The 17,760-nt window shown below is 43.7% G+C and overlaps 1 protein-coding gene across 4 annotated transcripts in view; it reads right to left on the bottom strand.

Moving 5' to 3' along the window:
• Positions 1-463: 463 nt before the first annotated feature.
• LOC129815209 (protocadherin alpha-C2-like) overlaps positions 464-17,760 on the bottom strand; it is a 62,672-nt gene continuing 45,375 nt past the window's right edge. For all 4 annotated transcript variants that reach the window (XM_055868774.1, XM_055868752.1, XM_055868763.1 and 1 more), the window contains exons 3-4: positions 10,642-10,727; positions 464-3,118 (exon numbers count right to left, since the gene is read on the bottom strand). In XM_055868774.1, the coding sequence (XP_055724749.1) occupies positions 2,811-3,118; positions 10,642-10,727 (394 nt within the window). In that variant the 3' untranslated portion in view covers positions 464-2,810. The remainder of the gene's footprint in view (positions 3,119-10,641; positions 10,728-17,760) is intronic.

Below are 17,760 nucleotides of genomic sequence, written 5' to 3' on the forward strand. Positions count from 1 at the left end.
AACGTAGCAGGTTAGGATAATTAACATATTGGGTTAGGGGAATGAGGTTAAGGTTAGGAAAAGGGTTTGGATTTTGCTACAATACTAGTTGACCCATAGAATGAGAAAGCAGCTAGGATCCAATAGAAAGAGAAGTAAGACGGGGCTTGGTGTCCCGGAGCGTTTCTTCCCTGGCGTTTCCCTGGTTGCAGGTCAGGGGCAGACCCTTCTCCTTGCTTTAGCGCTCAGGTATTAGACTCAGGGGTGTTTGTGTGGGTCTTTCTGCAGTTTTTGAGAATTTTTCTCTTGTAGCCGTTAGGTTGCTACAGAACTTAGGATATTATTTTGTCAATTGTAGCCAAAATGTGTAAATATATGTAATTATCCATTTTGCAGTGGGCCTGTTCAACCTTGTGCCCGAAACCCAACTAACCAGGCTGCTGGGCTTAGCAGTATACATTAGTTGAAATGAAGGCACAGACAATTTTTTTTACAATATTTAAGAAATAACATTTTATTTGTGATTTATAAACAAAACACAATACCAGATTCATCAAATAATAAAAAAGACAAATCACTATATCACCATTACATTGATGAGCAGGTGTACAAAAGGTTATTAATAGATCTGCAATGTCACAGTGGACTGCTGAGTGCCATCCAGGCACCAGATGACTCAGGAAACATTAACTACACACAAGCATAGAGTACATCAAGATTAGCATCTTTTATGGACAATTTTGTTAGAGTTTTTTTCTCAACATTATAAAAACATTTTCAAAGGTGTTGGGGATATATATCGAAGGTGAATAAATGATTCAGTATTACGTTACAGTGTTTCTTTGATCATCAGTTCATAGCTTAACACAAGGTAAAGGACTCATTTTGTAATCCTCAAAAATCATAAGGGCATAAACAAAAAAAGCATTTCATAGCATAACTACAGCATTACTTATATTTAGAAGGTTATTTTAATTGAACTTCAACAGAATAAAAACAAGTGATTCCCTGCTTGTCTAGGAATACATAGTATGTGCGTATTTGTGTTCATGTGTGTTTTCGAGAGTGAGTATGTATACATATTTTAGCAGAGATGATGGTCATATCTCTGAATTTGTGATAAATGGTTGAAGGAAATGAAACATATCTATCTATATAGATCTATATATATATTTCCTTTGCTTATAACATGCAAACAGCCACTTAGTGATCTGACAGCACAGATTCACACCTGAAGGGGGAGCACGTGTATAATGTGGGGGGATTCAGTCCAATAGCAGCGCTAGCATCATCCCTCTGTCCCCTCTGATTGGTCAGATATCAGCCAGGAAGAGGAAACAGAGAGGTGAGTAGGCGATGCTGTGGAATTAGCCCTCACACATACTGAGTTCATTATGGGGATGCTCTATTCTGGAGAAGACTCAATGCTGTTGATGCTTCCTTTTCATCACAAAATATGAGTAAAGAATTTAACACAGCAACAAAGCTCTCCAGGGAATGTCTGTGGACTGGAGTGCCCATCACTACAAATCCACTTCTCTCTCCTTGCCTCTATGTCCTTCCATCCCTCTTTTTCTCTCCATCTGGAAAGAAGGAAGCCAGTCCATAAGCTCCTTATGTTTGCCCCACTACCCTGTGTGTAACTGGTGGAAGAGACGGCAACTTGTCCCCAAAACAGTGCTAAGAACGTTGATATTTCAGTAGCAAGGCTCGGTTAAAGCTAACAGAAAGTGTGTGAGTGTGTTATACAAGTTCATTCTGTTGCTGTGTTTGCAGAGGAACAAGTTATCAGAAGTTAAGAGTGTCTTTGAGAGAGGCCTCCTGAACATGGTGATCGGAGGACGGAGGAGAGGCGTCAACAGACGAGGCGTGTGAGTGAATCCTACTAGCACCAAAGTGGGCAAGGTAAGGAGGCGGGGCTTAAAGAACTACTGAACATTGACTATTGAACATTGACTGACAGAAGTGGGGGGGGATCAGACTTGAACAGAAATGAAACAACAAGCAAGAGTTCCTGTCATATATTACACTCCCATAGAAAAGAGGCCACTGAAATAGGCCTCAGTCTTTTGGCTGAGTTAGACCTGTACACTATCCAGAGAGGTGTCTACCTGTCCGCCCTGACTGTCTAATATGTGTGTGTGTGTGTGTGTGTGTGTGTGTGTGTTTTGTAGAAAAAAATACTCAATTTTTCGCACAAGGCTTCCATCTTACTGTAGATGAGAGCCTCTGTGTCACTCTTTGTCAGATTGAGCTCCTCCTCTCCCCCTCCAATCAGGAGAGCAGAGGAGGCAAGTGGCAGAGTAAAGACAGAGATGCCAACAAGGAGCCAGAAGGGCCAGGGAGGAGGGTCCCATTTCAAGCAAGTTTGGGGAGGCGGGCTGGCTGGCAGGACTATAGCACCACCATTAATAGGGTATGTGAGGTTTCTCTCACATACTGTATGGCATTTTATATATGAAACATCTGGGTATCGGTAGTTGATTGCATTATCATCTTTATAGAAAGGTTATTCGAATCAAATAGATTTTTGTGGAATTTTCAGCAAATGTCTGGTAAATGAGAGCCTATTAAATATATTTAAAAATACTGTTTTATAGCCAGAGGTATGGAAGCTTCAGAGGGCCAATCTGACAGAGGCTACTATTGGCTGCTTACATGTTTTGTAGAGATAGGCCTCTGCTAATGGGGACTTGGCTGGGCAGACTTAACTATGCAATCACAACACATGGAAACTCTCCTGATTCAAAAATATACATTTGGCTTTTTGTCTTGCAGCTGTTATTTGGACTTTAGTTGGTAGCTCTGTTTTCATATCTCCCCTTTCTTCTCTACTCGTCCACATCCTCCTTCCCCTTTTCTTTCTTGTCTTTCTTCTCCTTCTTCTTCTTTTTCTTCTTCTTGGCTTCCTCCTTCTTGCCGAAGGAAATGAAATCACTCTTGTCATCCTCTCCTCCCGGGCCCTGGCGGATTGAGAGGATGGCGGGAGAGCCGGGAATGATGAAGGCTTCGGGGGGAATGTCTCCAGGCTTCAGGACCTGAGGGGGGCCGTAGCCAGGGCCAGCCCCGTAACGGAAGTGCCAGCTGTTACTGTCGATGCCAGCTCCAACCGGAGGGGACAGCTCACCCCCCTCACCATCTACAAGAGAGAAAGAGAAGAAACAGAGAGAGATAGAAGAGCTATGTCTTATTCATTATCATCTTCATCACTATTATTCATTACCACAGTGAGATTCTGAACATACCAGCATATTCATAAATTGAGCCTTATTCAGTCTCCTATTTCTGGCTGAGGTAAAGTGTTACCACAGCTGTAATACGGCCAGTGGTGTAAAGTACATAAGTAAAAATACTTTAAAGCACTATTTCAGTAGTTTTTTGGGGTATCTGTACTTTACTATTTCAATTTTTGATCACTTTTACTTCACTACATTTCTAAAGAAATATTGTACTTTTTACTCCATATATTTTCCCTGACACCCACATATATTTTGATATGCTTAGCAGGACAGGAAAATGGTCCAACTCACACATTCATCAAGAGAAAATCCCTGGTCATCCCTACTGCCTCTGATCTAGCGGACTTACTAAACACAAATGCTTAATTTGTAAATGATGTCTGAGTGTTGGAGATAGCCCTTGGCTATCAGTACATAAAAATATAAGAACATTGGGCCGTCTGGTTTGCTTAATTTAAGACATTTGAAATGATTTATACTTTTACTTTTGATACTTAAGTATATTTTAGCAATTACATATACTATTTATATTTAAGTATATTTCAAACCAAATACTTTTAGATCTTTACTCAAGTAGTATTTTACTGGGCGACTTTCATTTTTACTTGAGTCATTTTCTATTAAGGTATCTTTACTTTTACTCAAGTATGACAACTGGATACAGCATAGATAAGCAAAATAATTCAATCCAGAGGCACACCGGTAAACTAAAGAAGGGGAAAGTGATTGCAGGGAGTATAACTTTATCAGCCAGTGGTGCAGCTGAGAACACAATGTTAGACTAAACAGACGTGACCTTTAACGGCAGAGAGGTACTGGGATGTTTAACACTTGTGACGTGACAAGAATTAGCACGTAAGGATGACAGGAACTGTGAAAACCCAGCACTAACCTAATCCCACTCTCACAAGGGCTCGACACAGCAGTGGAAAAAGAGAGAGAATCTGATATAATATGCAATCATGAATATGACAGAGAGAGAGAGAGAGAAGCAGGGCAAGCGGAAGAGACAATGAAAAAAAAAGACCAAGAGAGCCTAGAGAGGGTGAACTGAAGTACTAAGAGAATGAGACCCTATTCTCCTTTCATTTAGCATAGAGTATAATGCAAGATATGAAAGAAATGTAATTACAACCAGCAGGCAAGAGACAGAGAGGCATACGAAGGGAGACAGCGATTGAGGGGAAGAACAATGCAGAAAAATAAGAGGGGAAATGAGAAGGCGTTAGTAAGGAAAAGAAAGAGTGAGGTGATGTTCTCTGGGCTCGACAGATACAGTGCTCTCAGTCCCACAACAGCTTCTCTGGGCTCGGCAGACACAGTGTTCTCAGTCCCACAACAGCTTCTCTGGGCTCGGCAGACACAGTGCTCTCAGTCCCACAACAGCTTCTCTGTCCTCGGCAGACACAGTGCTCTCAGTCCCACAACAGCTTCTCTGGGCTCGGCAGATACAGTGCTCTCAGTCCCACAACAGCTTCTCTGGGCTCGGCAGACACGGTGCTCTCAGTCCCACAACAGCTTCTCTGGGCTCGGCAGACACGGTGCTCTCAGTCCCACAACAGCTTCTCTGGGCTCGGCAGACACGGTGCTCTCAGTCCCACAACAGCTTCTCTGGGCTCGGCAGACACGGTGCTCTCAGTCCCACAACAGCTTCTCTGGGCTCGGCAGACACAGTGCTCTCAGTCCCACAACAGCTTCCCTGGGCTCGGCAGACACAGTGCTCTCAGTCCCACAACAGCTTCTCTGGGCTCGGCAGACACAGTGCTCTCAGTCCCACAACAGCTTCTCTGGGCTCGGCAGACACAGTGCTCTCAGTCCCACAACAGCTTCTCTGGGCTCGGCAGACACAGTGCTCTCAGTCCCACAACAGCTTCTCTGGGCTCGGCAGACACAGTGCTCTCAGTCCCACAACAGCTTATCTGGGCTCGGCAGACACAGTGCTCTCAGTCCCACAACAGCTTCTCTGGGCTCGGCAGACACAGTGCTCTCAGTCCCACAACAGCTTCTCTGGGCTCGGCAGACACAGTGCTCTCAGTCCCACAACAGCTTCTCTGGGCTCGGCAGACACAGTGCTCTCAGTCCCACAACAGCTTCTCTGTCCTCGGCAGACACAGTGCTCTCAGTCCCACAACAGCTTCTCTGGGCTCGGCAGACACAGTGCTCTCAGTCCCACAACAGCTTCTCTGTCCTCGGCAGACACAGTGCTCTCAGTCCCACAACAGCTTCTCTGGGCTCGGCAGACACAGTGCTCTCAATCCCACAACAGCTTCTCTGGGCTCGGCAGACACAGTGCTCTCAGTCCCACAACAGCTTCTCTGGGCTCGGCAGACACAGTGCTCTCAGTCCCACAACAGCTTCTCTGGGCTCGGCAGACACAGTGCTCTCAGTCCCACAACAGCATCTCTGGGCTCGGCAGACACAGTGCTCTCAGTCCCACAACAGCTTATCTGGGCTCGGCAGACACAGTGCTCTCAGTCCCACAACAGCTTCTCTGGGCTCGGCAGACACAGTGCTCTCAGTCCCACAACAGCTTCTCTGGGCTCGGCAGACACAGTGCTCTCAGTCCCACAACAGCTTCTCTGGGCTCGGCAGACACAGTGCTCTCAGTCCCACAACAGCTTCTCTGTCCTCGGCAGACACAGTGCTCTCAGTCCCACAGCAGCTTCTCTGGGCTCGGCAGACACAGTGCTCTCAGTCCCACAACAGCTTCTCTGTCCTCGGCAGACACAGTGCTCTCAGTCCCACAACAGCTTCTCTGGGCTCGGCAGACACAGTGCTCTCAGTCCCACAACAGCTTCTCTGGGCTCGGCAGACACAGTGCTCTCAGTCCCACAACAGCTTCTCTGGGCTCGGCAGACACAGTGCTCTCAGTCCCACAACAGCTTCTCTGGGCTCGGCAGACACAGTGCTCTCAGACCCACAACAGCTTCTCTGGGCTCGGCAGACACAGTGCTCTCAGTCCCACAACAGCTTCTCTGGGCTCGGCAGACAGTGCTCTCAGTCCCACAACAGCTTCTCTGGGCTCGGCAGACACAGTGCTCTCAGTCCCACAACAGCTTCTCTGGGCTCGGCAGACACAGTGCTCTCAGTCCCACAACAGCTTCTCTGGGCTCGACAGACACAGTGCTCTCAGTCCCACAACAGCTTCTCTGGGCTCGACAGACACAGTGCTCTCAGTCCTACAACAGCTTCTCTGGGCTCGACAGACACAGTGCTCTCAGTCCCACAACAGCTTCTCTGGGCTCTGACCTACTTTTTACCTGTGTTTTATTTAGATCAAACTAAGGCACTGCAAAGAGATTATTTTTGTTTTTCATTTGTAGGTTAATTATGGAATGGCTGGAGTGCCTAATTGAATTCATGCATGGTCCCACAGGGACGTTGTACTCAAATATAGCCTACTATTCTGACAAGATCCTTAAAGTGAAACTGTGTGTGTGTGTGTGTGTGTGTGTGTGTGTGTGTGTGTGTGTGTGTGTGTGTGTGTGTGTGTGTGTGTGTGTGTGTGTGTGTGTGTGTGTGTGTGTGTGTGTGTGTGTGTGTGTGTGTGTGTGTGTGCATGCCTGCAATGACTGTAATATACAATGCAAGAGCTCTCAGAAATAAAGTAAATAAAATGAAACAAACACATAGATCCGCTTTGACTCCCTCTTCAGTACTTTAGGTTCCCTAGGGCTTGATGGAGCTAGTACCGACACCCTCTTCAGTACTTTAGGTTCCCTAGGGCTTGATGGAGCTAGTACCGACACCCTCTTCAGTACTTTAGGTTCCCTAGGGCTTGATGGAGCTAGTACCGACACCCTCTTCAGTACTTTAGGTTCCCTAGGGCTTGATGGAGCTCGTATGACTCCCTCTTCAGTACTTTAGGTTCCCTAGGGCTTGATGGAGCTAGTATGACTCCCTCTTCAGTACTTTTGGTTTCCTATGGCTTGATGGAGCTAGTACCGACACCCTCTTCAGTACTTTTGGTTTCCTAGGGCTTGATGGAGCTAGTATGACTCCCTCTTCAGTACTTTTGGTTTCCTAGGGCTTGATGGAGCTAGTATGACTCCCTCTTCAGTACTTTTGGTTTCCTATGGCTTGATGGAGCTAGTACCGACACCCTCTTCAGTACTTTTGGTTTCCTAGGGCTTGATGGAGCTAGTATGACTCCCTCTTCAGTACTTTAGGTTTCCTAGGGCTTGATGGAGCTAGTATGACTCCCTCTTCAGTACTTTTGGTTTCCTAGGGCTTGATGGAGCTAGTATGACACCCTCTTCAGTACTTTAGGTTCCCTAGGGCTTGATGGAGCTAGTATGACTCCCTCTTCAGTACTTTAGGTTCCCTAGGGCTTGATGGAGCTAGTATGACACCCTCTTCAGTACTTTAGGTTCCCTAGGGCTTGATGGAGCTAGTATGACTCCCTCTTCAGTACTTTTGGTTCCCTAGGGCTTGATGGAGCTAGTACGACACCTTCTTCAGTACTTTAGGTTCCCTAGGGCTTGATAAAGCCAGTATGACTGAACAGCTCAGATAATTGTGGCACGCAGCCATAACAATTATTTTACAGTAGAAACTAAATTAAACCTCTGTCCCTGGTTAGTGTGGGGAAGTTATTACAGTACAACACCATTACCACACCTAAAGTACATCACTTTCCTCAAGCCCACTGTGATTGTGTTAATGGAGGTAGCTTATACTGATCAACAACATTTTGAGTGCATTGATTATTTGTCAAAGCAGGTCAGTTGAGCTTGCCATTGGTTTGGAGAGGGCCACATGTTTGAAAGTGGTGTGTATAGATGGAATAATCTAATGTATTTAGCAAATGTGCACCTATTGAAAGAAACCAACAAACAGTTCTACACCTGTACTTCCTCTTCTTTTTCTGTTTTTATCTCCCCCTCTCTTCATCTCTTTTGCGTGTCTACATGAGAGAGTTGTATCAATTTGCCTGTGGAAGATGTGGCAGAGTCTTTTGTGAGTCTAATTCTCGGCGGGGGCTATGCGGGAGCAGGCGTGACACGCTCTGCACACACAGTGTCTTTGTATCTCCAGTAATATGGAGGCTTATTTGGAGCTCTGCTCTACCCTGACCATTTCCTATTTCCCCCTCCGCAAACATCATATTAAAATGAACATGCTGTGGCTGCTGATTTGCAGGTTACTATAGCTTTCTGTAAGGAGGTTACCATGGTACCCAGCTGTCTGGGGTGGTTCTAGCCTCATTTCAGCACCCAGTGTTCTACATTCAAGTCCATTATTCCTGGTCCAATCTGGGTTACTCCTCAACCCAATCTTCTTTTTTGTTCTACACAACCCAATTTAAAGAGCATGCGTTAGCTTAAGGTTTCAGAATATGAGTGTGTGTTTATGTTATTTGTGTGAGTGTGTTTTATTTGTATTATTCTACACTATGTATTCTGTGTGTGTGTGTGTGTGTGTGTGTGTGTGTGTGTGTGTGTGTGTGTGTGTGTGTGTGTGTGTGTGTGTGTGTGTGTGTGTGTGTGTGTGTGTGTGTGTGTGTGTGTGTGTACATGCTGTATCCGCATTCTTTATGAATCCATTTTTCTCTTAAAAGCTCACTGTTTATCTTTCTTACTTTTCCACCTCCATTTTCATTCTTATCCATGTCTGACTGTTCACTCTTTCCTCTTAACACCTATCCATCTCTTCTCTTCTCTCTGTCTCTCTCTCCTCCCTTCCTCTCTGTTTCTCTGTCATCCTCTAAATCTTCCATTCAGGTTTTGAATGGTTGCCGTGGAAACTGCCTTCACCCACTCCCTGTTGATGTAGGCTGGTGCAGCAATCTCTCAGTTAGACAGCGTTGCCTAGAAACAAGTCACATAGCTTTCCCTAGCAAGTACTGCAGGGCCCTGACAATCCTAAACCTTTCTCTTTCTCCAAACCCCCATACCTCTCTTTCCTTTACCATCCTTGTCATTTGTGTCTCTCTTTTGTTCTCTCCCAAATTACTCAGAATTCCAATAGTACTCTAAAAAAGATGGCTGTCTTGCCATGCCTTATTCAATACCCTCTCTATCTAACTCTGTGTCTGATCTTAATCCAACCGTGCCTCCTTCCCCTTTCTCTGCAGGTAACTCAAATGAATCACATTGAGGAAGTATACTCTCTCTTTGAGGTGCAATAGCTCTACTATGCAGTATGTGAATTCTTTCCTTTACACTTCCAACCCTACTTGATACAACATTTAGAAACAAAGCCAATCCTGCTATATGACATCATATATACTGTATACTGTATAAACCATTGCTTTGCTTACTTCCCCTATTATGAAAACTGTCTCACCCTGCAGCATACCAGGATGTAGCACTAAGCCCCTATTAACCCTGCATGACATTTCTGATAAGCCTGCAGTACACTCTGCATGTCCTCTACCTCCACAGAGTATTGGATTCTCTGCAAGACCACAGTGTAAATTTTCCATAAGCTCAAAAAAATGTCAGTCAGTAAGAAAAAAAAAATCAATAGCTTGATACTCTCTCCCGCTCTCAATCGTTACCCCTACTCTCTCTGTCCCTCTCGTTAACCCTACTCTCTCTCTCCCTCAATCTCCAAACTCAATTTCAGCTTGTGCAGACACACACATATAAACAGACACACTTCAGTCCATCACGTGATGATACCTCAACCACCTTAGGGTCCTACACCTGTTCTCTAACTCCTGTCACTGGACAGTAAATGGATGAGTCCTCAGCCTGGGCTGGCAGGCATTAGAGAGGAGGCAGGCAGCTGACAGGAACACCAAACCAGCGCCTAGGCATTCTGACAACCCCTCAGAATACAACCACAGGAACGAACCAGTCAACTGTGATCAAGTCAGCCCTCTGTCTCTCTCACTCGCTGTCTAGTTATCCCTCTCTTCACTACCAGACAGATTCCTAAAATAGTCTTCAAAGGCGATTGTTTTCGCTCCATTTTATCTAAGATACTGTGTATATGGACAAATTAATGCCTTGCTTTCTCTCTTCTTTTGTCAGTGGCAATGGTTTCAAATGTACCACTCCCAACAGCACCCCATCACAACTATTAAGTCAGGCATGGTGGAGTGTCACACTTCACTTCACCTATCAAAGTCTGTCCCAATTTCCCCTACCGTACCAACAGACAGATATAAGCCCACATTTGCTTGTCTTGTAACAGCTTCTCATTGGCTCTTTTATTTTGGCAGATTGTGTTGCTGTCTGTCATTGGCCTTCCTCTAGTCTTTCCAGCAAGCTCCCTCTGGAGTCTCAGTACTAATGCTTAGCATTCATCTGGCAGGGATTCTAAAAGGTCACCTGCATGTTTCCCACCTGACTTCCTTATTTCTATTTATCTTCTGTCATTTCACATCACTATGTGTGCAGAGTGCCTCCATTACAGGAGCGGGCAGCAGATAAACACTGTGTGCTTTTGACCCCCACCCAGCCAGCCATTTCACCTGCAGCACTGGACACTGTGGGCCAGTTCTGGACCAGCATCCCCTGGGCTCCCTGCATCACTGACGATTCCTCCATATGGACCGAGCTGGAACACAAAACACACATTCGCATATGCTCATTAGATACATCAATATTATCCCCTGTCGTATCAACACATTAATGAGCTGAAAGTAAAGTACAGTTTTGGTCATAGCCTATCAAAACCAGCCAGATGTGTGTGCTGGCCCACCAGGTTGTTTAGAAAAACTCAAACGTTCTGATTGATGGCATAACAATAGGCTACCAACTCAGTCCTTGGTCAGTTTTGCTGCCTGATGTCATAACTCAGGTCTGTACCGTCTGATTGATGACATCACCATAAACTACCAACTCAGTTCTTTGTCATAGATTTCCCGTACGATGTCATAATTCAGGACTGAATATTCCCGATTCATGACATCACAAATAGCTGCCAATTAAGTTTGTATTCAAGTATAATTACGGGTGATGTCATAACTTGAGTTCAGGTGACAATTTATATTTTGACCATCATTCTCTGAGTATGGATCACCTAAAGCCTATGAATTGTTTTTGCAACCCTCAAGCTACCAACATATTTTACATATACCGAAGAAGAAACTATTGGAAAAAACAACAATAATAACAAAATATCAACTTATGTCTTATCAAAACACCATTAGACATGTAATAAATAAGTAAAGACTAAAACAAACTTATTTTAGCAAAATTATCATTCATTTGCATATTCTGGAAAACGAAAATATGAATTTTTCTTTTATATAAATGTGTAGTTTTACAAAGTACAATCCACATTAGTAATTAAAAGCTCATTTATGAGCATTAGCATCGCTGTTAGTGAAACAATGGTAGTGGTAGGGGCTTTGGCAGCATGCTTCAAAAAGCATGCCCACATGTTCTAAGTCACTTCAAAGCAAATGATATAGCAACCAAATCATAACAAGTTGCACACATAGAATATTGGAGGATATTATAAGAATTCTGGTATTTATATCCCATTTTCAGTAGAATAAAGCATTTTTGGAGAATAACTTTGGTTTTGTACACAGTCATTTGATGTGGTATTGAAAAGTACAATCTTAAGCAAGTACATGGGGAGCTAGCTGCAGTGTATCTCTGCAGGTGATCTGTCTATCTGGTCAAAATGAATGATACAGGTCCCCTTCCACCCTCTGATGATGTGTACTACTTAATAGTATGTCTCCAGGGAAACCTAGATTCAAATAAAGGTCCAATTTATCAAATTACTATAGGGCAGGGTTTCCGAAACTCGGTCCTCAGGACCCCTAGGGGTGTACTTTTGGGTTTCTGCACTACACAGCTGATCAGCTGTGTAATGTTATAGCAAAAACCAAAACGAGCACCCCTTGGGGTCCCGAGGACCGAGTATAGGAAGTGCTGGTATAGGGGGAATTGTGTGTTTTTGGCTAGGGTCAAAATGACCCCAAAGGACTAGAAATGAGATTTTGAAAGTCCATATAGATACAGAAAAACTAAACAATGATTTAGATTTGTTAAGAACAACTTGATTGACAAAGTCTAGGCTATGCAGAGTGCCCAGAAACGCTACCATCCGTTTTTCAGGGATACAGTATTTTCAACCTAACTTCCAATTACTCTGAAAAATTAAAGTGGAACCTCTACTCAGGCGTCTTTTTACGCTTACTACGTTAGGTTAGACAAAATCATGAACATTTTGAAGAATTTAATAAACTACTTTTGGGATATGATAAAAACGCCCCTCTGGGGTCAAAACCCCAGTCGGTAAGCTTAAGGGTTAGAAGTTGAAATACATGTCAAGGAAGTGACTCCCATAGTCCAGCCAATAAATAAAAAAATACTCTCCAAAAAGGAAATGGAAACAGACGATACACTTTCAATATCAAAAGAACTATACAATCAGACACCCACAGACCCACTCTCATATACACTTCCTCCTCTAAAGCTCTAATTATCCCTTCAAGGTTGACACCATGCTTTTAATCAGTCTTGTTTAGGTAAGCCGGCAGCATTTCATTTGGTGGATGTTTCCAGTGTGCCAGTATAATCACAGTTTGATGTGTATCTGGGAACGTGTGTGTGTGTGTGTGTGTGTGTGTGTGTGTGTGTGCTGGCGTGCGTGCGTGCGTGTGTGTGTGTGTCTGTTAAGGTGCGTGCAAATATCTTTGCACACTGATGTGTCTCTGGTCTGTGTAACTTAAAAATCTGGCTTGCCTTGGGTTATCATGGTCTGTTGTGTATCACTTCACCTCCCATCAGATGTGTTGACTGAGAGGCAGAGCGACAGAGGAAACATCACATAAACATGCTGCTACTCTCTGTTTATTGTCTATACATGGTCGCTTTAACTCTACCTGCATGGGCGTATTACCTCAATTGCCTCGACTGACCGGTGCCCCCCACATTGACTCTGTGCCGGCACCCCCTGTATATAGCCTCGCTATTGTTATTTTACTGCTGCTGTTTAATTATTTGTTAATTTTAATTTTATTACACATTTTTTGATTATCTATTTTTTCCTTAACACTTTTTTTCCCTTAAAACTTATTAAAGCATTGTTGGTTAAGGGCTTGTAAGTAAGCATTGCACTATAAGGTCTACACCTGTTGTATTCGGCACATGTGACAAATGCAATTTGATTTGATTTGAGGAGGAGAGAAGGACAGGAAAGAAAGGGAGGGAAGGAGTCAGATGGAGAGAGCAGGTGTGATGGGATTGAAAGAAAGAGGTGAGATGTAAAAATAGGGATGGGAGGTGGTAGTTACATAGAGGCATGAGAATGAAAGAGGAGAGAGAAGGAGAGAGATGAGAGAGAGAAGGAGAGAGATGAGAGAGAGAAGGAGAGAGATGAGCGAGAGAAGGAGAGAGATGAGAGAGAGAAGGAGAGAGATGAGAGAAGGAGAGAGATGAGAGAAGGAGAGAGATGAGAGAGAGAAGGAGAGAGATGAGAGAGAGAAGGAGAGAGATGAGAGATGAGAGAGAAGGAGAGAGATGAGAGAGAAGGAGAGGATGAGAGAGAGGAGAGAGATGAGAGAGAGATGAGAGAGAGGAGGAGAGAGATGAGAGAGAGAAGGAGAGAGATGAGAGAGAGAAGGAACAAAGCGAGTGTGAGAGGAATGGTAAGCAGAGGAAAACAGAACGCTCTGACGATCTACTCCAAGTTCCTTATCATATTATATACAGTGCCTTCGGAAAGTATTCAGACCCAGTTACTTTTTCCACCTTTTGTTATGTTACAGCCTTATTCTAAAAATGATTTAATTCATAAATCTACACTAAATACCCCATAATGACAAAAAAAAACATTTTTTTTTAAATTTAGCAAATTAATAAAAAATAATAAACTGAAATATCTTATTTATATGTATTCAGACCCTTCGCTACGAGACTCAAAATTGAGCTCAGTTGCATTGACCATCCTTAAAAGCTCCTGTTTCAATTGATCATCCTTGAAATGTTTCTACAACTTAATTGGAGTCTACCTGTGGTAAATTCAATTGATTGGACATGATTTTTAAAAGGCACACACCTGTCTATATAATGTCCCACAGTTGACAGTGCATGTCAGAGCAAAAACCAACCCATGAGGGTGAAAGAATTGTCTGTAGAGCTCAGAGACAGGATTGTGTCAAGGCACAGATCTGGATTAGGCTACCAAAAACATTATGCAGCATTGAAGGTCACCAAGAATACAGTGGCCTCCATTTCTTAAATGGAAGAAATATGGAACCACCAAGACTCTTCCTAGAGCTGGCCTCCCGGCCAAACTGAACAATCGGGGTAGAAGGGCTTTGGTCAGGAGGTGACCAAGAAACCGATGTTCCCTCTGACAGTGCTCCAGAGCTCCTCTGTGGTGATGGCTGAACCTTCCAGAAGGACAACCATCTCTACAGCACTCTACCAATCAGGCCTTTATAGTAGAGTGGCCAGACGGAAGCCACTCCTCAATAAAATGCACATGACAGCCTGCTTGGAGTTTTCCAAAAGGCACCTAAAGACTCTCAGACCATGAGAAACAAGCTTCTCTGGTCTGATGAAACCAAGATTGAACTCTTTGGCCTGAATGCCAAGCGTCACATCTGGAGGAAACCTGGCCTCATCCCTACGGTGAAGCATGCTGGTGGCAGCATCATGCTGTGGGGATGTTTTTCAGCGGCAGGTACTGGGAGACTAATCAGGATTGAGGGAAAGATGAACGGAGCAAAGTACTTAGAGATCCTTGATGAAAACATGCTCCAGAGCACTCAGGACTTCAGACTGGGGCGAAGGTTCAACTTCCAACAGGACAACAACCCTAAGCACACAACCAAGACAATGCAGGAGTGGCTTTGGGACAAGTCTCTAAATGTCCTTGAGTGGCCCAGCCAGAACTCGGACCTGAACCCGATCGAACATCTCTGGAGAGACCTGAAAATAGCTGTGCAGCGACGCTCCCCATCCAACCTGACAGAGCTTGAGAGGATCTGCAGAGAAGAGTGGGAGAAACTCCCAAAATACACATGTGCCAAGCTTGTAGTGTCATACCCAAGAAGACTCAAGGCTGTAATCGCTGCCAAAGGTGCTTCAGCAAAGTACTGAGTAAAGGGTCTGAATACTTATGTTAATGTGATATATAAAAACCTGTTTTTGCTTTGTCATTATGGGGTGTTGTGTGTAGATTTATGAAAAAAAATGTTTTTAATCCATTTTAGAATAAGGCTGTAGCATAACAAAATGTGGAAAAAGTCAAGAGGTCTGAATACTTTCTGAATGCACTGTACGTCAACCCTTATCCACTCTTTGTCACAACTAACCATGCTACTCCAATATTCACAATCACTACCACATCTAATGAACACACAAACCTGAGGGCATGTATGAGTCACAGATGCATTAAGGACTGCATTATTTGTCTTGGCAACCACACATACGGAAAAAGCCCATTAACATAAAAACACAGACACACCCAAACACGCACCCTTTTTCCTAAACATGCATAATAAATGTAAAGCATGTAGGCCTGCAGAGGAGCAGCTAGCCCTGGCTGTAGCCTCTGCAATGCAGCTCACAGTGTATATTCTCCCTCTGCTTTATGAACTGTATGCCATCCTGCCCTCTGCTGCAATACACATCATTCAGAGAGAGATGTGGCCATTTATAGTGGGTTTCCCATTGGGTGATGTTGGGTGAGGGATATTAACTGAGGGGTGTGGGTGGGGGTGTGTCAGAATGGGGTGTCTGGAGGATGTGTGTGGGTGGAGAATATGGAAGCAAGGGTTTGGATTGGCTGTGTGCAGAAAGAGCTATAGGGAGTGTGCCATTTGAAACTGCTGCAGCAATGCCAAGATGGTGGATGAGAGTGTTGAGAGTTCATGAGAGTTCATGAGAGTCTATGTCACCATGATATGATACACAATCTCTCTGCATACCAGATAAAGCATCAATCCAATATATCAAAATATCCTACTCAAATGCATTAAATCCAAACCGGAAAATCAGACTCCATTGAGATACTACACAAAAGGAGGACCTGCACTCTTAGCAGATGATTGCGTAATTGTTGTAGAATGGCTAAATTGTATGCAGGGGAGAAGCATTGCCCCTGGAGGAGAATATTAATGTGTTTGTATAGCAGTGCTGTTATTAATCTAAAATGTCTTCTGCCGTCTGTGTTCACACCCTCTCCCCTTCCCTTCCCCTTCCCTCAACACACACACACGCACACACACACACACACAGACACAGACACAGACACAGACACACACACACACAGACACAGACACACACAGACACACACAGACACACACACACACACACACACACACACACACACACACACACACACACACACACACACACACACACACACACACACACACACACACACACACAGACTAGGGTTGAATGGCGGGAACCCGGTTACCAAGATTTACAGCCCAAAAACACTCCCTTTTCCCGTGGTAAATAACTGCGAGAAACCAGAAAGTATAATACATTATTTATATGAACAGCATGGGGTGAAACGGAACTGTTAAATTATATGTGATGTCTAAATCTGGCTTCTCTAAAGCCTCTGCATGATGAATCAACAGACAGACAGCCCATCTCAGTATGGAGTGCAGTTCACAATGCATGAAGACCCATCATCTCATCATGGGAACTCTTTTTCTTGTGAAAGGTAGGCCTACATTGTCTGCAGCATAGCCTATGCTACAGTAAAATAAACACAGAATGAGCGTCTAATTTACCTGTCTCCATCTGGCTTTCAGAGGTCACCTTGTTTTTAATTGTAAATATTATAATTGTTTTAATTGCAGCTCCAGAGTTTTAAAACAGCCTATCCCTCGAATATTATTGCTGTAAATCAGTGCACGCACGAGCAGTCTCTCGCAGACTTTCTCTCTCTCCATCACCCCCATTCGAATTGAATCCAAAATAGATCATATTTTCAAGATTGATATATAGCCCTATATATAGATGTCCTAGCCTACCTCTTTCAAGTAATACATTCAATGCAGTATTAGCCTTATATTTAGCTAATTAATGATGGGTTATGCATAATAAGCTTCTAACTTGCAGCCTCTATCTCTTGCACAATATGCAAGCACCTGTGCTCTGCTGGCCTCTCCTTAAAAACTGCTACTTAGCTCTTGGAGTCCCATGCAGAAAAAGTTAGACTAGAATAGCTTGTTGGACATAATTATTTTAGCATTTCTTATACCAATAGACTATTTGAAAAGGGATGCAAGCTCTTGTTTGCTGAATGTTAAATACAGCAGCCAATATAACTCACGGGTAGATGGAAAGAAGAGTGAACGCGAGATGGCGGTAGCTATAGCAGTTATCTATTCAGACCCATAACCATCAGTCTTCGTGAAGAGAAGTGAAAGCCGTCTGCATCTTATTCTAGTCCTATATTATTACAAGGATGTCATTAGAATGATGAAGATGAGGACAACAAAACTTATTTCATTTATCTGTTGAAAGGGAAGGAGGAATGAAGCAACAATAGAGAGAGAAAGAGGAGGTATAGGCTAATAACATTAGGGAAAATATTATGAAAGGTAGACTATACAGTACAAGTCAAAAGATTAAACACACCTACTCTTTCAAAGGTTTTT

This window comes from Salvelinus fontinalis, chromosome 2 (assembly GCF_029448725.1).
Source record: "Salvelinus fontinalis isolate EN_2023a chromosome 2, ASM2944872v1, whole genome shotgun sequence".
Classification (NCBI taxonomy): Eukaryota; Metazoa; Chordata; class Actinopteri; order Salmoniformes; family Salmonidae; genus Salvelinus; species Salvelinus fontinalis.